We start from the raw sequence: 20,212 nt of genomic DNA, 5'->3' as shown, positions 1-20,212 counted from the left end.
ATTATTTGGAAACATGCAAAAGAAATCTCTGGCCATTGAGGAAAAAGTTTGTAAACTGAAAGACATGTTTTTTTTATTACAATTAAAGACACTATAAGTGGTAACTGTGGAAGTTAATACAAAACCACTCTGTTACTTCCCTTCAAAATATGATACTCATGTAGAGCTTAAAATGAGTCTGGTTCACAGAGAGCCCACACAACATACATTTCCTTAAAAACATGTTTAATAAATGTCTAAAACACTTAACTCTGGATTATTGCAATATGCAGAATGGACGCAACTGCCATTGGATTAGCCGCATATGGCCTGAAAGCGTGCTGGATGGGACATGTGTTAGAGACAGAAAGCCTCTGATATATCTGAAACATTTCTAAGATCACAGAGTAGAACTGGATGAGATGCAGACTACCGGATAAACATGTTTGCCATGCAAGCCTTTACGTTGCCACTGAGAATGTTCTGCTGTTTGGTAATTCTTCCATCTTGCTGTGCACAGATGATCAAATATGTTTTATAGTTTCACTGTAACAGTGGCATTCTGGGAAAGATCTTTCCTGACACAGTGTTGTAGTCAGTGCTATAAAAACAAAACTGCACATAAGTACCGATGAACCCTTGGCATAAGAACAAAGCACTGCTTATTGCTACGTACTGTACATTCAGTAGTAGTTCTTAAAATTCGTCCTCTGGGTATGAAAGTGCAGTTACATATCGATACACATATTGTTTTGTCTTGGAGAGATATCAAAAAACAAATACTGAAAAATTAGAAAAGAACTATTCATGTTTAAATTGAACTCCACTGACAATGCAAATACATTCTAAGCAAATACTTTGAAAATGGCTGCTGTGGCTTTGAGATTTTAGTCTGGCTCGATGGATGGACAGAAAAGGCCACGAGTGAGAACACTCATTGACATTCATAGCAAAACGTTCAAACTCCAGAGTCCCACACTCAGGACAAGGGTGCTGCTCCAGGAACAGTGCCATGTGATGTACTAGTCACAATGCTAAAGCCACTCTGGCTGATGCACCGAGCAAGCACAGTCCTGGGGGTGAAACAGAAAACAAACCACCAGCACTCTTTCAGCTGGCTCTGTTACATAGAACATCAGTGGAACAGACCTTTCAGCTGGTTCTGTTACATAGAACATCAGTGGAACAGACCTTTCAGCTGGTTCTGTTACATAGAACATCAGTGGAACAGGCTTTGTGATATCTTCAGTTTCTTTGCCACTGTGAGACTTAAAAAGTAAACCATGATCAGGATATCAAGTTCACTGCCAGCATAGCAAAGCATAAAAAACACACTAAAACAATAAAAGCAATTAAACCAAATACACTGTCACAGTCTAAATAACAAACTAAGGGACAGCAGTATATGCTGTCAAAATAAGTCCCTTATCAACACATACATCGGTGGTGTTTACAAATAAGCTTGAGTGAGGCTGCCACCGATGCCCTTGCATTGGACCCTCTCTGTAAACCTGTTGCCAGTTACTTCAGAACAGCAGACATTACAGACGAATGGCCAGTAAAGGTGCTCAAACTATGTTCCAAAGACTGAAGCTCTCCATAGTACAAATGTGTTAGGTCCAGTAATGTCTCATGCATTTTAAACAACTCGGGGCAAATCAAATGCCCCCTTCTGTTCGAAATGTGGACGTATATCTAAATCTGTGTGTGTGTGTGAAATTAGGCTTATCAGACATTGTGACATTGTGACACATGAAAAAAGATAGTAAAGCTGTGAAGGATTTTGAGGTACAGCTAAACTTCCACGTGACACTTGTGAATGTGACAAAGGGAAGAAACAGGTGCATGTAAAGAAAACATCAGGTCAACCGTTCCTCAGACTGCAACACTTAAAACACACGTCCACAGGGGAAAAGAATGGCACGCCAACAGCACGGGGTCCACCAGCGCTATATGTTGCGGTGGGGAAGGTCAGGACTCGAAAGCTGGTAGGCGGGGGACTCAAGACACCTTCCTGTCAGTCAGGGACACAAGGAAGGGGCAAGAGGGCCGACCCCGCACTGCGAGCTGAGCGTCCAGGGACATGAGTGGGAGGTGGGTGCCTGAGGTGGGCTGGGGTGGAGAGACTGGTCACTGGCTGCCAGTGATGTACTGCAAGATGCCGTTGGGCACCTCCATAGTTTCGTCTTTCACCAAGACAACATCATAGGATTTGAGGTAGGACTCCATCCTCTCCTCCACCTGCAGCACAGAATGGCAAACAAACAAGTTCGCATTAGAAATGACACATCTTCACTTATACATAGAAATCAATAGATTTTGTGTCTCTCTGTATGTATACGATATGTAAGGGGTAATGTATAGAACGCCGGCCATTATCGGAAAATAAGTCCCGACGGTGCGAACAGGACCCCAGGAGTGATATGAAAGACATGAATAAGAAGCACAAAACCCATTTTCCTTAACAGCGGCCGGTTATACTTAGCAACAGTCTGTTATCGAGAAATATCAGACCACCGAACGTTGGGAAGGCCCATTGAAGTGAATAGAGCATTCTGCAGAATTATGAAGAGCCGTGTAATAAGTATGTATGTATGTATGTATGTATGTTTGTTTGGGATGTCACGAGAGCCAATACCAAATTGATGCTAAAATTCTGAAAACATGAAAGTATGCCAGCACCTCAGCCTTTGTATTGATTCAATAGGAATATTTCTTGTGACTTGTACTACTGTTATGAAGATTATTTTGTTTTGTTTTACTGTTTCTATAGCCTGCCATGGAGTACAGTAGGCTATCATCAGTTCTGCCAATCGTTTTAAAATGACAGCAATGAAAATTGAGAAATCTTGGGACTGAAGTCACCTTAATTGAGAAACATGAGATAATTTAGTTTTTACCATGGTATCGATTTGGGAATCATTTAATTTCACTGGTAATGGTATGGACTACTATATTTTCTGGTACTCTGACATCCCTAGTATGCATGTATGTATGTACCGTACCTTGTCGTTTAGATAGCCAATTTTCAGTATGTTCTCTATGTTCTGCACCCCGTCGGCCATGGTGAGGTCCCCTATCGAGTCTCCCAGCAGCAGGACGTTGTGGCGGTCATGGAGTTCCTGGAAGTGGCCAGTGTTGAGCAGGGCTCCCTCCCGCTTGTTATAGGTGTGGATGAGTTCACCTTTGAAAGCCCGCAATGTGCCCTAATGAACAAACAATATCAGTTCAGTACTAAAGCCTTATCAGTACTGCTACATATAATAGGATAACAGTAAATTACTTGACTATTGCACATGTACAGTAGTCAAGTAATGTACTGTTATCACCCGGAGAGAAGAAATACTCTTTTCTGATTGGCTGGTGGGGTGGCTATTAATTGAGAATAACAGGACACCTATGAAGTAGATCTGGTAAAAAAAGTTTAATCACCGTTCCATATCGATGCTTATGAATGGTAACTATAACAACCATAGTAGGACGACGGTTGAGCCTGAAAGCAGGCTTCGCAACAATGGAATCAACTGTAAACAAGCTAACTGTCCATGCTATCGCTGTTATAGGGCCAAAGAAAGTTGTACAAGTCGGCTTCTTTTTAAACGGAACCGCTTGTTTCCTTTGTGTGTTAAAGGCACGACTATTGCCTATAGTGGCAACCGGGTGATAAGCGGGATAACGGCCTTCGAGGTGTCCTGTTATACGGAATTAATGGACTTGGCTCCGCTGCGCATCGGGGAGTTCTTTGCCTCTCGCCCGCGTCCGTGGCGCAACTGGCTGGGGCACCTGCACCATATGCCGGCGACCCGGGTTTGATTCCCACCCGGTGGTCCTTTCCGGATCCCACCCCGACTCTCTCTCCCACTCACCTCCTGTCTTTCTCCACTGTCCTGTCTAATTAAAGGCATAAAAAGCCCCAAAAAAATTTTTTTAAAAATAAAATTAAAAAAAGGAGCTGGACTAGTGTGCAGCAGCCTGAAAGTTGTGGGTTCAATTCCCGGTGTCCACCGTTGTGCCCTTGAGCACTTAACCCCAAGTTGCTCCGGGGACAATGTAATCCCTTATAATATAGTGGACATATGTAAGTCCCTTTGGACAACAGTGTCTGCTAAATGAATAAATGTAATGTAGTGAATGATTCAACAGGCATGATGTATACGATAATGGTTGGCAGATGCTTTTGTCCAAAGCTATGTAAAATACACCATCAACATTATCATTAAAAATAAACAGTTTCAAATAGTCATACATAAAAGCCTACATAAAAGATACTAGAAGTAAATAGACTAGACTAAAAGTAAAAGAATAATACCAATAGCAAATCTTCATACACATATAACCATAAATATATTATGTCATTGTCAATAGGTCAAGGATAGAAACTGTTGTGCAATCCATTTTCCCCACAGCTCCTGACAATTTTGTATTGGGAAAAATCATTGTGATAAGAAAAAAATACTGGTTTTGTTTGGAAATACATGCTAAACAGCACAGCACTCACAGTTTCATCAAAGTCCATGTAGTTGGAGAAGACTTTGACGTTTGGGTAGAAGACCCCAGCCTGTCTGATCACCTCCTCCAGTACGTCTCCAATGCCTGCAGAGAAGATGAGCAGCGGGATGTTCTGCTCCTTCGAGTGGTCAAAGAAAATCTGGTAGTCTTCCCTGTAGAACAACGGAACCAGCGCAGAACAGTGACACATGAGATCAGACTGCATTCTGATTGGTTAAAGATGCAGAAAGATGCCACTAAATGGACATTACTGTGTTTCTGATGTTTGTTTATTGGTTAACAAAAAAATGTTTATTGGAAAAAATAAATAAACATACATGTGTTTAATGATTACAAACACGACCGCTGCTTTGTAGGAACACAGAATGCCGATGTCCAGACCCCTCCCACACTAACCTGAGCATGGCATCTGATTCCCTCACTACCACGGCCAGCAAGTCCTTATTGATCTTCTGCTGCACCAGAAGCTCGTGGGCTTTGGTCCACCTGTGTCAAACCACACAGTACTTCACAAACACTTCCTCTCCTTCTTTCTCAGGGCAAGATGGCAAGACACAAGCCAAGAGAGGGTGGTTTATATGTGGATACATGCGATCTGATGAAGGCCTTATAGGCCGAAACGTTATTGCTCATTAAAACGTTTTGTTCATAAACTCGGAGTGTGCGGCACCTTCCTTCTCCTACTTAAATTTACACACCAGTAGCCAGCACCTCATCTTGGTGTGCGTAACATCTTTACTCCATATGGTTTATATGTGGTAACTGAAAGAGATGGCCAAGTAAGACTTACCATTCCACCATGTACGGTATTTTATCCTCCACTGAGCGGGTGGAGTCTATCTCAATGGGGTAGTATGTGTTCAGCAGGTGCTCCAACTGAAGACAACACAGACACCACGGTCAATTATATATCATCTTACATCCTGTAGGTCTCAATAGGTCTTCTTAGAATAAACACTAAGTAAAGAAGAGGGCATATTCACAAACCACAAACCCTCAGCGGAGTAATGGGCTCTTACCTTTACTTTGCAATCTTCACTGATCAATTTGCTGTTATCCAGGATATCTGCAAAAACAATACACACTCAGTTTATATTTTGGGAAAAAACAGAGATTTTGATTAACTGGAATTGGTTTGAAATATTCAACCCAAACTCAACACATGCTTCTCAAGAATTCTATCATTATGAATAACTCACTGTGGCAAGTAGGGCATCGTTTTCCATTAAAAGCAAATCTGGTGAGAGTCATGTCAAAGTCTGAGATGATCTAAAAAAAAAAAGCATTATGGTCAGGAGTTTCTATATATTATAACATTATAAGCTGGTAATTACATTATGTTTAAGATTTACAGGGCAATCACCTGATAATATGCCACATTTAAACTAACAGCAAAAACAAAACAAACAAACAAACAAGCAATACTGTAGTGTTAAATCCACCTAAACTTATAGTCTGAGCGAATTAGGGTTGAAGGTGGCAGTAAATAGAGCGAAAGCATATTTGGTATCATTTGAACTGTCATTTTATATAGATTAAGAATTTCAGGTGCCTCCAACACCAATCCTTACCGGAAAAAAAAATAGGGCTTCCTTTTGTACAACAATACAATGGATATTGGACCAAAATTATATGTTAGAACATCATAATATTAGGCAATATCTCCCAAGCTCCTTCACTTAACAGCTTCAGAGTCATTGGAATAGTTATATGACTTTTTTCGGGTTGAATGGTGGCCGTCTCGCTTCTCCCTAGCGCCTGTAAGCGGAAAAACCACCCTTGCAACTGTCGGCCGGCGGGCCGACGGCCTCAGTGTCAGGAAATATAACGAGTGTAACGAATTGCTTTACTGCATTCAAATACACATACACGCCAGGCACCGGCTAGAAAAAGGTAGCGATGGAGTTTCTCAGACATTCGTCATGACAAAGCCAGCGAAAAAGAAGCAAAAACCGAGAAAACAGTAAGGAAATTGCCAATACTGCATAGTTTACCTTTAAGGTCTTGAGGTCGAAGGTCAAGGTCACAAGAGGTCATACTTCAAATAAAGTGTTGCCGTGATATCTCTCAACCAGATTGAAGGGTCTTTATAAAACCAATACAGTTAATAAATCCTGCTACAACAGCGGCGCTCGGGGAGCAGTGAGGGGTTAAGTGCCTTGCTCAAGGGCACTTCAGCCGTTCCCACTGGTCGGGGCTCGAACTGGCAACGTTACATGTCCGGTGTGCTAACCAGTGGGCCACGGCTGCCCAAACACTGCATTTGTGCATTTGTGTGACCCGATGCAACCTTGACCTTTCACCCCAAGACCTTGAGTACCCAGTCAGTTCATTGAGCCCTTACAGTGAGTAAGTATACCAGGTTTTCTGTGGATCTTTCCACCGGCATGGGAGATATTGGCTAATATCCAGATGTGCTAGCATAAGATTTTGGGCAGTATTCATTGTACCATGGTGTATTCGAAGCTCTGTCATTTTTTTCAGTGAGGATTGGTGTTGGAGGCACCTGAAATTCTTAATCTACATAAAAAAAACAATTCAAATGATACCAAATATGCTTTCGCTCTATTTTACTGCCAACTTTGACCCTTTTATAGGCTAATTATATATAGGCTTAGACTATTATTTCAAGACTCAACTTTACTACATGGGATTTAATTCAATGTTGTACCTGGACAGTGTTAGGTCCTGCCTGCCTCATGCCATTTAGAATCTGATCCACTTTCTGAGGATTTCCGATTCTCACTGTTGATTTTGACAGCGCAGGAATCTGCAGACACAAAGCCACATCTTTCAAATTATGTAACGTCAAGACTGTTTTCCAACCTGTGAAGCAGATTACCAGAAATAAACCACTGCAAGCAATAACCACTGATTCTTGACATTCACTTGCAGCGCAGTTTATATCGTCAATGGTATAAACTGCACATTAGCTTAAGTCGGAATATGCATTGTTTAAAACGCGAGTGTCTTCCCAGCTGTTATGTCACCGTGTCCGTTACGTAGCTAACTCATTCGACCCCAACAAGACAACAATGAAGGGTCCTCGGTAATTTAGACCTCAATGACTGAATATAAGATATGCAGTTGACAAAGGATATTTTTACTGCAACGAACGTATCTTTCAAACTGAAATCGAAAGTTACATAGCTTTCATAAGGATGCATGACTAGCATTAGCTAAGTTAAGTAACCTATCGCTAATGTAACTAACTAACTTTATTTTTTAGACAATAACCAGCAAGACAAATGACTACAATGTAAAAAAAAAAAAGATAGCTCTAGCACTATGCTGAATGCTTCAGAAGACGTAACGTTAAATACTCTGAAATATTTGGAGAAAATCGTGGATGCAGGGTGAAACACATCTGTCATTCATTCGCTCACTTGCACATAGCTTACACAAGATTAGTTAACTAGCAAATGGCACGCAGAAAGTAGTAGCAGACGTTAGTATAATTACTTACCATTTTAACGTAGGATGAAGCTCACTATTATAAATGAACAACCACAAATGTGCAGCTTGCAACAGTGTTTGTGCTAGCACAACATGAACAGAGAATCTCCTGAACCAAATTTACACAGCACTGTAACAACCAACTGGCTAGAGCAGCAGCGAGCAGCAGTCGGACCGGAGAGACAACCGGATGTGTCCCCAGTAGTACAAAGGATGTAGAAAAATCATTCCGGGTAAGTAAACATAGCTGTCAGCCTTTTATTGGCACTCATTCTTTCAGAGTTTATTAAATTGTTATACGTGTGTAATTAGCCTTGCAAAACATTGTGTCAACAGCCATTACATGTTGTTTCCTTAGCTCTATGCTCTTTGTTGTATGACAATTGTGTAGAGTCATATGCCTCAATGCTTGGGACATAAAAACACTAAGCTGTAATAACTTATTAATCAGCATGTTAAATTTCAGCAACTTTATATTGGTAGTCATGCATCAGCCACATATAAAAATAAGAAGGCATTCCTGTACATTCTACTGCAGTGATGCTATAATGAGAGGTTCTAGAACACGCAAACTAGAACACTGCGAGAGGCATCATTTCAGTTGAGCTCAGCCTCTGAACAAACCAACAGCAACTCTGTTACTTCCAACACAGATCTAGTTGTACTTGTCAGTCACTCTTAATTTGTGTAGCTACTGCAGCAAAGATGAGTGAATCTGAGGAACGAACAGCCGCATCCCCCAAGTTCCAGCGCTGCTTCATGGAGAGAAAAATGAGTGCCATGGCCTGCACCATTTTTAATGAGCTCCGTCTGGAGGGCAAGCTGTGTGATGTGGTCATCAAAGTTAACGGGATGGAGTTTAATGCTCACAAGAACATTCTCTGTAGTTGCAGTGCCTACTTCCGGTGAGTGGTAAGGGACCTCTATGAGACCCCTTTAGATTGTATTTCAGTAAGTACTCTTTTTTTCATACTCAAAAGTCTCATTTCTCATAGACTGCCAGCATTCATGTATGAAGGATTTATTTTCAGCTATTTACTTATGGATCCTCCTCTTTCTTGCATGATGTAGATTTAGGTTTACTATTAGGCCTATCAGCTACAAAGGTCAGAGGTCAATGTCTAACTTCCTTTTTCCTTGCAAATGAGAGGAACTATAGTTTCTGTCATCACTGATGAGGAGGATGATTGTAATAACTATGGTGATGCTGATGATGACTGTCTGAAATGTGTCAGTGACTAAAGTTAATGGGAATTCTTGTTTGTACAGAGCATTATTCACCAGCGAGTGGAACAACTCAGAGAGGCGAGTCTACGGTATCCCTGGCGTTTCCCCCGACATGATGCGCCTCATCATCGAGTATGCCTACACGCGCACCATCCCTGTCACGACCGAGAACGTGCAGCAGCTCCTGGCAGCCGCAGACCAGTTCTCCATCATGGGCATTGTGCGTGCCTGCTGTGACTTCCTGGAGGGCATGATGTGCCTGCAGAACTGCATTGGCATCTGCAAGTTCGCCGACTTCTACTCGTGCGCCGAGCTACGCCGGCGCGCCTACGTCTACATCCTGCACAACTTCGAGGACATGGTGAGGGTCTCCGAGGAGTTCATGGAGCTGTCCCTGTCTGAGCTGTGCGGGATCATCGAGAAGGACGAGCTGAACGCGAAGCAGGAAGAGGTGGTCTACGAGGCCGTGCAGCGATGGATCGCCCATGAGCCCCAGCAGAGGAAGAAACACATCGTTGTGCTGCTGCCGAAGGTAAGACACAGACTTAAAGAGCTTGAAATAGACTGCACAGATCCAAAGCTGCAGGATGCTTTTTCTATACTTTCACAACACATTTCACCAGCACCATTCTTTGTAGCAATACATGGAGCTTGGAAGAGAGAAATGGAAGAAGAGATGATTCTAAATCTTTTTCACCCCTTTCCCTCTCTATGTAACGTGCACTCTTTGGTGTATTCATCCATATCTTCTGAACCTCCTGCTTTATTTATCTCCCCTGACTTGTATCCAGGTTCGTTTGGCCTTGATGACGGCTGATTACTTCATGAACAACGTGAAGAACAACACACTGGTGAAGGACAACGAAGAGTGTAAGCCTGTCATCATCAATGCCCTGAAGGCAATGTATGACCTCAACATGAACGGCCCTTCCAATGACTTCACCAACCCTCTGACCCGTCCTCGCCTTCCTTACGCTATCCTATTGGCCATCGGTGGATGGAGTGGCGGCAGCCCCACCAATGGGATTGAGGCGTACGATGCCAGGGCGGACCGCTGGGTGACTGTGACCCGTGAGGAGGAGAGCCCACGGGCCTATCACGGTGCAGCCTACCTGAATGGCTTTGTGTACTGCGTCGGCGGGTTCGACAGTGTGGACTACTTCAACAGCGTGCGCAAGTTCAACCCCATCACCCGCACCTGGCACCAGGTGGCGCCCATGCACTCGCGCCGTTGCTACGTGAGTGTGACGGTGCTGGACGGCTGCATCTATGCCATGGGCGGCTTCGACGGCTACATGCGCCTGAACACGGCCGAGCGCTATGAGCCCGAGACCAACCAATGGACCCTCATCGCCACCATGCACGAGCAGAGGAGTGACGCCAGTGCCACGACCCTGCATGGCAAGGTAGGTCAAGCCACTCTTTTATACTACTCAAGTTTGGTGACCCTCTGCTGCTGCTGAGCAAGCACACTTTGCATTTTCTCTGTGGAAAAGCAGTCTAGTTTGTAAAGCACATTTAGTTACACAATGTAGGAATTCCTTTTTTTGCCAGTTTTCAACATGGGTAGTGGTTCAACTGGGTATACTGTACCTGTTTAGTGCTAAGGATGTACCCAATTTGACTGAATCCCACAAAAAGGGTCATGCTCCTACCTGTGACATTGCATTGTACAATATCAGGCGTTCCAGGCATGCATTGGCAATGTTAGAAACTCCATTCTCCATATTGTAAGTCAGTGTAGCATGAAAAGGAGTTAAATCCATTATTTGAAGGTAAAATACCTACATTGTGTTGCTTTGAAAACACCAGCTGTATCAAAGTGACTTACACTCAAGATAAAAAAAAACTGACAAGTTAACAGCCCAGAGCCTAAATTAAAACTAATTTCTAACACTGTGAGGAGTAGCTCTCAGACTTGATATGATAGTGATTTGTTATTGACAGGTGTACATTGGTGGTGGTTTCAACGGGAATGAGTGCCTGTTCACGGCAGAGTGCTACAACCCCCAAACCAACCAGTGGACGCTGATCGCTCCGATGAGGAGCCGGCGCAGTGGAGTGGGAGTGATCGCATATGGGGAGCATGTGTATGCGGTAGGTCCCCCCCCCCCCCCCCCCCCACAACTTCAAAAACATACAGTGCCTCAATCATAGTACTTCTATATCTCAGTGAGGAAGGAACCTGCTTTCGATGCTCTGAATGTAACTTGATCATCTCTCCGTGTGCCTAAGAAATGAGAACACACATTCTCCCTTCATTGTTATTTCCCCCCCTAACATCTGTATTTGATATGTTGTTCTCTGTTGTTTTCATTTCTTCAGGTTGGAGGCTTTGATGGTGCCAACCGTTTGCGAAATGCAGAGGCCTACAACCCTGTGACCAACACTTGGCGCGCCGTGCCAACCATGTTCAACCCACGCAGCAATTTTGGGATTGAGGTGCACCATCTCACAATCACTTCTCTTCAATGCTCTTTGCCACATTTCACAGGCCATTGTCAGTCACACAGAAGACTAGACCCCTTAAGCATTTATGGTGTATGTTAACAGGTGTACCACATATATTCTCCATCCCCCCTCAGGTTGTGGATGACCTGCTGTTTGTGGTGGGTGGCTTTAACGGATTCACTACCACATTCAATGTGGAGTGCTATGATGAAAAGACAGACGAATGGTAAACTTTCAACTCCTCACCTCCTCAAAATCATGCACACACTCATGCAATTTAGTCTATATAATCATAAGCCACTACAGTCAAGTCAAGTCAAGTTTATTTCTATAGCACATTTCATGTGACAAGCACAGACCCAGTGTACTGCTACAGTGTGGATAGCACCACCTTAGAATAGCATAACAAATAGAATAACATCTCAACATACAGCATACCTTATCAATTATAGTGCTGAATAATAAACGTTCATGTTTCATGATTCCCTTGCAGGTACGATGCCCACGACATGGGCATTTTCCGCAGCGCCCTGAGCTGCTGTGTGGTGCCAGGCCTGCCCAACGTGGCAGAGTATGCCGCCCCCCGCGATACCATGCAGACCCCGAGGGAGGAACTTAAACTGTCCACCTCCAACAGCATTCTGTCTGTTTGAGAACCTGGACCAATGTCCCTCTCTCTTAACTAGACACAGGCACCCACCAGACATTAATAAAATGCTCCAAGCTCCTCCCAAAGTGCTCAAGGGGGGAAAATAACCAAGGCAGACACAAATTAGAAGTTCTATTTTTTTTTTTTATTGCATCCATATATTTTTCTATTTCTTCTTGAAGAGGGTGGGGTTCATGATACAGGCGACCGTCATTTACACTTTTGCTGGTTTGAAGTATGGACATGGATTTAGTGTCTGTTGCATGAATTTCTTTAGACAGCACTTACCACTAAATGGAAAAAATCTATTAAAAATGATTTCATTTCAGCATTTCATCATTTTGTTTTTGTAGTATTACAAGGTTCATGACATGCAAAGCCTAAAATATACTCATGACTCATTTTTTTTTTTTTTTTTTTTTGCTATACAAACAGGCAAAGAGCTAGGAAATGGCTGATCTTTCTGAATGATTTATTCGGCAGGCTCAGTAACTGTTCAGCATGCATTTCCCCCCTAAACCATTTCCCTCTCTGCTGTGGCTCAGAGATAGCAACATGGCTTAACTTAAGACAGAACGGTGTCAAAATATGTTTCATACAAATTTGTACAATCAGATTCATCTTAACGCATCCTCCTAGCAAAACATTACGGGTGATATCTCAGACAAATTAAATCAGACATAGGTTTATGACAAATTATGCATAAGACATGGCCTATTCAATAGTCAAGCTATGTCACATAGTAGCAATCAAACTCTGTAGAGTTAAAAAAAAAAAAAACATTCTTCATAAGCCTCTCAAACAACTTGGAATTGACTCAGAATACAATTTCCATTAAGTGCGTAATCATCCAATATACAGGCACAAAGCTTGGAGTAGTCAGATTAAGAATAAGAAAGAAGAAAACACAACATAGTACAACAGCAACAGGCTGCATAGATGAAATACAGACAGGAAAAAGATAGGAAGAGAGGGAAAAAATGACATCTGGTATTTAGTAAAGTTAAATTTAATTGGAATGACATTTATAAATGACAGATACAGATGTATGTGCAACCGAAAACTGACTGGAGAGTTGGTCAAAACATCGGCCATCTGGTAATATCCTTGGATACTTCGGATATAAAATGATATTTGGTCTCTGGTCTGCTTTATCAATGAGGCAAAAACTGATGAGGTGAAAGTTCCTCTAAAACATTCAGTACTTTGAAACAAAATCTAACATAAGCTCCTTTTAAATACAACATAAATCATGGTAAATAGTACATAACAAAAGTAAATAATAAAGTCATCTGTGCTGTAAAGTGCACTTTCACCTTTGAAGCTCTGCTTAGCAGATGGATAAACTTTAACACATATTATAGACACATTACATCTTACCCCCAACCTATGATTCTCATTACCTCACCATTCCTGTCCCACACAAACCCAACACAAACGGAACTTTCTGGTGCTCGGTCCTGTACACCCACACAAAAAAAACGCATCCAGTTACTGCAGACCTGGATTAGGATTATGAGGCAGAAGGGAAAGGTTCTGCCACTGTGAAGCGAGTTCAGAAAGAAGATTACGGGGCGTGTCAGGACACAAAACAGGGAGATGCTGCACCGTAGAGATGAAGGCCAGTTAAGTCAACATAGCTTTACCCATCCAAGTTAGTTACGAACTCAGAGGATATGCCTGTTTACATATTGACAAAAAAAAAAAAACAATGACAACAGCAACACAATTCAGAACAACAACGTAACAATATGTAGTGGAATGAAATGTGATATAACAGAAATGTCAGAAATCCGATGTAAAACAATGTTGAGACAGAAAGGCAAAACTTTACAGTCTTTTCCATCCACTCTATCTACAACATAATCATCTCTCCCTCTCTCCACCCATCTAGAATTATAGTGTCGCAATTCCGCATTTCCATCTAGGAGTTCCTAAACTTCCCTCTTGCTGCCATGTAGACCCCTGTGCTGTTGATGGGTGGAGCTTAAGACAAAACAGAGTAACCTACGAGGCCTAACTGAGAGCTTGGAGAGCAAAAGAACATTATTTTAAGGAGCAGATCCATGGACCCACAGAGGATTTCACGGTCCTTTCCCGACTGAACTACTACCTTTGCAACCTGTGGATTCCCACCTCAAATACGGTCAAAACAGCAAAGCTTGAAGCGCAAGTCACAAAGGTGCTCTAATGCTGCAGAAAAGCTAGCTACGCTAAGTTGTCTGGTCTGAATCTATTTAACTTGTGTTTTTCATGCTGGAATGTCAGTTTGGGCAATATTTCCTTTTGTCTTTCATGAGTTAAGACATATGATTGGAATGGAACATGGTCCGTCCATTAAGACAGTTCCACGTAGACCTTCATAGCTCTGATTTGTAATCGCACTATATCCTGCTACATATTGATTTGGCCAAGAAGATACACTCATATACATATGTATATTTATATATACTCTGTTCTCTCTATGTACACATTAAAATACACAACACATGTGCGTGACTTTAAAAGCTGTTTCCACATTTTGGTCTCTGTTTAGAAATCCTATTGATGCAATACATTCTGACTGGCTGTCCCTTCCGGCGCCCTCAAAATAAAATGCATCTCACCGTTACTCTCGAAGCGAAACTTCTCATAGCCACCAGCCTGCATGGCATGAAACTCAGCTAAGATGCAGTGCAATATGGCGTACCAACCTCTCTTAACCAGAAACCCCTCCACCGACTTTGCCCTTGACACCACTCTGAGGCCACCCTTCACACCAAGCACACCCTTAAGCAGAGAGCCTGATCGTCCTTGCAAAGGTCTGAAAACAAATGGAATGATGGGGGTGGTCAAGACCACGTGCGTAGTGGCAGATGCCGTGATGATGGATGGACTCGACTTGCGGATGGCTGTGAAGACTAGCCTGGGCTTTTAAAGGCCACACACTCTGCCACTGAAACTCCCTACGTGTCATCAGGGAGGACGATGGACTGATGTTACACAGGACGGCTGGGGTGGGAGTGGGGCTTGTACGGGGTGGCGCCACTAAGGAAAAAGAGGTGGCATCTGCCCTCGACAGGCCTGTGTCACCTCCACGAAGAAGTGCCCCACTCCGCCACGCTCCTTGTCCTCGTCCTCAGCACTCAATCTGCGACTGCAGCTGTCGGCGCAGGGTGAGTGTGCGTCGATGCAGCTGCTGCATCTGCTGCATGCGGTCGCGCTGGCGCGCCAGGTTCTGCGGCATGGGGTAGCGCTGGCAGCCGTACAGGAAGCGGTAGGGGATGCGCACGTGGCAGGCGGTGGCGCGGCACCGGGGCTGCGGCATGGGCGGCAGCAGCATCCAGCGCTTGCGCTCGGCGCAGTAGCGGTAGGCCTCCTTGCGGTACTGCTTGTCCACGTCGTCGCTGTTCTTCCAGCCGCCGATGACGAACACGTCCTGGTGGAAGTGGCAGACGGCGGCGCCCTCCACGCCGATGACCTCCGGCGGCAGGCTCTCCAGGATCTCGTCCGAGACGCGGCCGCTGATCTTCTGCCGCGCTGCCTCGTCGCGCACGCTCGAGTAGCTCTTGGGGCAGCACGAGGCCGTGTGGTAGAAGTTGGTGGAGGCCACGGCCATCTGGAACAGGCAGTAGTTGTCGACTAGGGGCAGCGAGTCCACGTCCTGCCACTGGCGCGTCTCGGTGTCGTAGCGCGTGGTCACCGTCTTCAGGCCGTCCTCGTTGTCCGTGTCGACGGGCGTGCGCGCCGTCACGTACACGTAGCGGTCCTCCACGCTGACCGCCTTGACGTCGCGCAGGATCTTGGGCGCCGACTCCAGGTTGTGCCACTTGTCCTGATCGGGCTCGTAGACGCTGACGTCCTTGAAGCCCGGGCTGAAGTTGCCATGGCCACCTATACTGTACAGGATGTTCTTGACGCAGGTCAGGCCGAAGGAGTGCTTGCGGGTGGTCAGGTTGCTCACCTGCTCCCAGGTGTTACGGTTGGGGTTGTAGCGCTCAACGGTCTTAGCGAAGCCAGGCTCCATGGAGCCGGCCACATAGACGTGCGTGTCGGTGGCAGCGATGGCGTGCCCGTCCAGGTGGTTGTGGATGTGCGGCAGGTTGACCCAGCGGTCCTCGTAGATGAAGTAGCCCACACACTCGCTCAGGTAGTCGCCGCCCTCCGACACACCACCCACCACCATGATCACGTCCATGTTCTGGCCGAAGCGTGGCTGGAAGGATGCGGCGTACGACGACCACAACTCCACGTCGGCCGACTTGAGGTTCTCGAAGCGGATAGCGTGGCCCTCTACAGCCTCGGCCACCAGCCTCAGGCAGGCCTCGCTGGCCGCCACCAGCCGTTCGTTCTTGACCGCGCGCGTCAGGTACGTGGGCTTGATCTGCGGCAGTCGCAGGAGGCGAAACAGCTCCTCAAAGTAGTGCTCACGATCTGCTGCATTCCGCTGCACCCACTTGACCACTGCTTCGAACAGAGCCTCCTCAGAGTCCACCGTGATCTCTGCGTCCGACAGCCAGTCCCGCACAAGGTGAAAGGGCAACGTGAGGAACTCCTCATCCTGGATGACCTTATGGAAGTTGCGGCGGATCATGTCGGCCGCTCGCAGGGCCAGCTGATCCAGTGTGTACATGTGCGCCAGGCTGTGCACTGCCACACAGTTGGTCAGACTCAGCTTGCGCTTCAGGAACTCACCGCAGAAGTCCTTCAGCTGAACCAGAAGGAACCTAAAATGGCATGAGGAAGGGTAAATTCATGTAAACAAAACAGAATCAGACAAGATGAGGATATCCAAGCCTGATAGATATCTATGTCTCCTTTCCTGATATGGATATACTGGCATGGGTATTTCAATGACAGCCACTTCTTGTAATTTGAATAAGCTTTCTGTTATCTTTCATCTGTATGCTCTGTATAAGTCTTGCTGACAGTTGCTTCTAGAATCAAAACAAATAGGTTACATGGTTGGGTGGACTCAGTTAGCATGTCTAGGTATACCAAAACCAAACAAACCCAGTTCGAGGCTAAACGACAAGCTTTCAATAGTAATATTTGCGTTATACATGCACAGCAGCATTTTGTTATGTTCAAATACAACACATTAGCCTACAGCACATTCACAAAGCCTTCACACATTTTAGCTAGCACGCGCTAACAGCAATGGAGTGCAAGCTATGTCAACTAGCCTACTTGAAAAGCTGTCATCTGCAGTCAGCTGTCTGTGATCTGCATTCACCTACCTGTCTGCAAGCTCCAACACTTCGTGAACATTGCAGGTGCTGACTCGGATCTCGCCCGTATACATGTATTGAATGACGCTCTCAACTGTCTCAGGGTCTGGCCCGTTTTCTGAACTCCATTCTTTCATCTCAACACGACCAGAGACCGACTCCGAAAACTGCCCACTCAGCAGCGGTGTGAAATAGTCAGTCGCAGCGGCTAAAACAGAACGGTGGGCTGCCAGCTCAAAGTTTTGAGCGCCAGCCGCCCCACTGCTGAAGGCCAATGTCACATCACAGAAAAGCCCCTGCTTCCTTTGCTCGTTCTGCCGCCGAGACAGCTCCGAGCAATGGGAGGACGACGTGAAATCCTCGGCCTCTTCCGTGTCTCCATCCCCTGCGAGGGAGCTAGCTGAACTGGACCCTCCGCTTCCGCCACGGGTCGAGTCCTCTGGATTCGGGGCAGCTGTTGCCATTCCGGGGATAGAGGACAATATTCTAAATTGTAGTAAACTTGTGTGAGAGAGGACACACACGCAGACACACATACATATACTCAAAACATCAACGACATTATGGGCATGCGCAAAGCGGTTAAGGCGTTGCCAGAAAGGTTGACGTATCAGGACACCACCCACGGAAGTAAATAATGACAGTCGGTCTGGAGAATAAACGGTTAGCCTCTATAATGTAGAAAGTTGTGAAATATGTGCATTTATGACATGCTGCATGGCATGCGCGAACCATTTTGGTTGGCCCGGTAGTTGGCTAAAGGTTTTGTGTTGCATTACACAGGTTAGGCTACAGACACAGACCGGGTTTTGCAGAAGTTGGCCAGCCACATCACAAGCCCTTTGGGGTTATTGTGCCATTAGAGCTGAGGTGTTACAAAGAAGTGGCAAATATGCAATTATTTTTATTATGTCAAATTGTCAAAAAGACAGTAATTCTGACAGTAATCTATATGATTACATAAAGAGAATTTTGCAATAGCCTAATATGGATGTGCACAATTAACTGGCTGCAGACAGCTGTCAGACTTAGAGTGGTCAGTCAAGTGATGCCTTAAGAAATGGAAGTCGCCTTTTTTTCCTTCAAGGAATACTAAAGAAAACTAGGATACTAAATATATCTGATGCATGAATATTATGACAGGCTGGTATGGCGGAATACTTTCTAGCATTTCTTGCATTAGATTAGATTCAGCTTTATTGTCATTGTGCAGAGTACAAGTACAGAGACAACGAAATGCAGTTTGTTCCTAACCAGAAGTGCAAAAAAGCAGAAAAAGTGCAATGTGATATACAAAGTAGGTGGTGTAGAAAGGACAAAAGATAGTGTAGACAGTAGTATACAGTTGTTTTCAGAAGGTGGTTTAGTATAAATTGATGTGTGATTGATTGATAAATGTGCAGTGTATTAGAATTAACCTTAAGAGCAGAATAAATGTATGAACAACATTTACAGATATGTGCAATCTAGTGGCAGTACCATTATAGTAATAGTAAGAACAATATAGATATATGCAGTGTATTAACAGAATATATTACAGAAAAACTGAATAAATATGGATATTTAGTATGAACCATATAAACAGATGTGTACAGTATGTACAGCTATGTGCAGTGTGGTAACAGTAGTGCAGAGACAGTAACATTATAATAGTATTAAGAATAAGTGTATGTGCAGGATAAAGAGCAGTAGAATATGGCTACTGTATAAGTGTAATGTATGTACATTTATAAATAAATAGACACTATGGATGGGATAGGGTAGTGCAGTTGTGTGTGTGTGTGCGGGGCGGGGGGTGGCTGGGGGATGTCCGCCTCCAATTGTTGTCCTCCTTGTTGTTGTCATTACTTTCTGCATGTAGATTAGACACTTTCAGAACCCCTGCCCTTCCCACCACTACCACACATTGACTGAATAATGGGTATTATTATATTATTATAGGCCTTCGTTTTTATATATTTTTTATAATAGAGCCTTTTTCATCATAGCTCTAGAATTGCACTAGATAGTATCAAGTCTAGGCCATGGGCAGTGCTTGGTGTCTTTCACTGACCACCCAACATCCTAGTCGTAGTCAGACTTGATATCCTAATGTTGGGGAAGAACACATTTATGTTAGTGGTTTTTGTGTTCTCAGTTTTAACCTCTAGGTGGCAGTAACATTCTGTTTATCTGATGACTGCTTCATACAGGTTCTAGGTTTCACTGCAGCTGCATAGTCATCCGCTCTGAGGTAGGTACAGGTCACAAGCACCTGAGTAGGACATAAAATAAATCAGATGGAGAGGTCCGTTGTACTGACCACCTTCATTTCCTTGTTTTTATGCCCAATTGTGACATTTCCTTACTTAGGGCTTTTGCTTTGAATAACATGCATGTAGGCTCTCTTAGTTTGATCTACTTAATCCTGAAGTTGGGCCTACAGATATTGAAGTCAAACCAGGTGACTAAGTCTAAGGGACCATGGAGCTGGAACAGGAAGCCTCAGTGGCCTTTTTTGTTCGCTTCCAGCAGCTGGTGGTGGCCTTGCTTTCTTTCTTTCTATTTGTGCACTTCTTGTCCCTCTTTGTCTCCATCCCTCGAGATCTGCGCTCCTCGTGAGCATCTAAAACAATCTTGCTGGGCCCTTACGCAACACACTCAGTGGCCTGATTTTTAAAGAGCATTCTTTTTGATTGTGAGAGCCATCCAGAATGGAATTTCCGGTCATTTTCCAGTGTTCTTCCCCTGG

The 20,212-nt window shown here is 44.3% G+C and overlaps 3 protein-coding genes across 4 annotated transcripts; 1 reads left to right on the top strand and 2 right to left on the bottom strand.

The window, feature by feature from the left end:
- Positions 1 to 208: 208 nt before the first annotated feature.
- Positions 209 to 8,111, bottom strand: LOC143101781 (cytosolic 5'-nucleotidase 3-like). 2 transcript variants are annotated; one of them, XM_076264987.1, is made up of 9 exons: positions 7,955 to 8,111; positions 7,160 to 7,314; positions 5,688 to 5,757; positions 5,508 to 5,554; positions 5,279 to 5,364; positions 4,885 to 4,974; positions 4,478 to 4,640; positions 2,985 to 3,185; positions 209 to 2,220 (listed from the first exon to the last, which is right to left on the bottom strand). In XM_076264987.1, exons 2-9 carry the CDS (start codon positions 7,187 to 7,189, stop codon positions 2,110 to 2,112), a joined length of 798 nt encoding a protein of 265 aa, XP_076121102.1. In that variant the 5' UTR covers positions 7,190 to 7,314; positions 7,955 to 8,111; the 3' UTR covers positions 209 to 2,109. The 2 variants fall into 2 exon arrangements, with proteins under 2 accessions (XP_076121102.1, XP_076121101.1); XM_076264986.1 differs by having other exon boundaries at positions 7,160 to 7,258.
- Positions 8,112 to 8,649: 538 nt separating this feature from the next.
- LOC143102811 (kelch-like protein 10) lies at positions 8,650 to 12,275 on the top strand. Its single transcript, XM_076266624.1, has 7 exons — positions 8,650 to 8,849; positions 9,214 to 9,703; positions 9,963 to 10,577; positions 11,119 to 11,268; positions 11,497 to 11,613; positions 11,757 to 11,848; positions 12,116 to 12,275. The coding sequence occupies exons 1-7, from the start codon at positions 8,650 to 8,652 to the stop codon at positions 12,273 to 12,275; spliced, it is 1,824 nt and encodes a 607-aa protein (XP_076122739.1).
- Positions 12,276 to 12,427: 152 nt separating this feature from the next.
- Positions 12,428 to 18,029, bottom strand: LOC143101778 (kelch-like protein 11). The gene is made up of 2 exons (XM_076264983.1): positions 17,491 to 18,029; positions 12,428 to 16,977 (listed from the first exon to the last, which is right to left on the bottom strand). The coding sequence occupies exons 1-2, from the start codon at positions 18,015 to 18,017 to the stop codon at positions 15,390 to 15,392; spliced, it is 2,115 nt and encodes a 704-aa protein (XP_076121098.1). The 5' UTR covers positions 18,018 to 18,029; the 3' UTR covers positions 12,428 to 15,389.
- Between the last annotated feature and the right edge of the window lie 2,183 nt (positions 18,030 to 20,212).

The sequence above is a fragment of the Alosa pseudoharengus genome, unplaced genomic scaffold (assembly GCF_046254945.1).
Source record: "Alosa pseudoharengus isolate Yale_2024_CS ecotype anadromous, Long Island Sound unplaced genomic scaffold, YU_APseudo_1.1 YU_APseudo_1.1_scf_4, whole genome shotgun sequence".
Taxonomy (NCBI): domain Eukaryota; kingdom Metazoa; phylum Chordata; class Actinopteri; order Clupeiformes; family Clupeidae; genus Alosa; species Alosa pseudoharengus.
Note: the sequence above shows the minus strand (reverse complement) of the source record. Positions and strands in the feature narration are given on the sequence as shown.

Bases quoted from the DNA above. Each gene is read 5' to 3' on its own strand.
- LOC143101781 (XM_076264986.1), bottom strand. The intron at 5,555-5,687 runs GTGAGTTATTCA...TTGTTTTTGCAG, and splicing joins ACGATGCCCTACTTGCCACA to ATATCCTGGATAACAGCAAA. The intron at 5,365-5,507 runs GTAAGAGCCCAT...TGTTGTCTTCAG, and splicing joins GTGAAGATTGCAAAGTAAAG to TTGGAGCACCTGCTGAACAC.
- LOC143102811 (XM_076266624.1), top strand. From the start codon at position 8,650: ATGAGTGAATCTGAGGAACGAACAGCCGCATCCCCCAAGTTCCAGCGC. The intron at 9,704-9,962 runs GTAAGACACAGA...ACTTGTATCCAG, and splicing joins TCGTTGTGCTGCTGCCGAAG to GTTCGTTTGGCCTTGATGAC. The intron at 11,614-11,756 runs GTGCACCATCTC...ATCCCCCCTCAG, and splicing joins GCAGCAATTTTGGGATTGAG to GTTGTGGATGACCTGCTGTT.
- LOC143101778 (XM_076264983.1), bottom strand. From the start codon at position 18,017: ATGTGTGTCTGCGTGTGTGTCCTCTCTCACACAAGTTTACTACAATTT. The intron at 16,978-17,490 runs GTAGGTGAATGC...ATGCCATTTTAG, and splicing joins GTGTTGGAGCTTGCAGACAG to GTTCCTTCTGGTTCAGCTGA.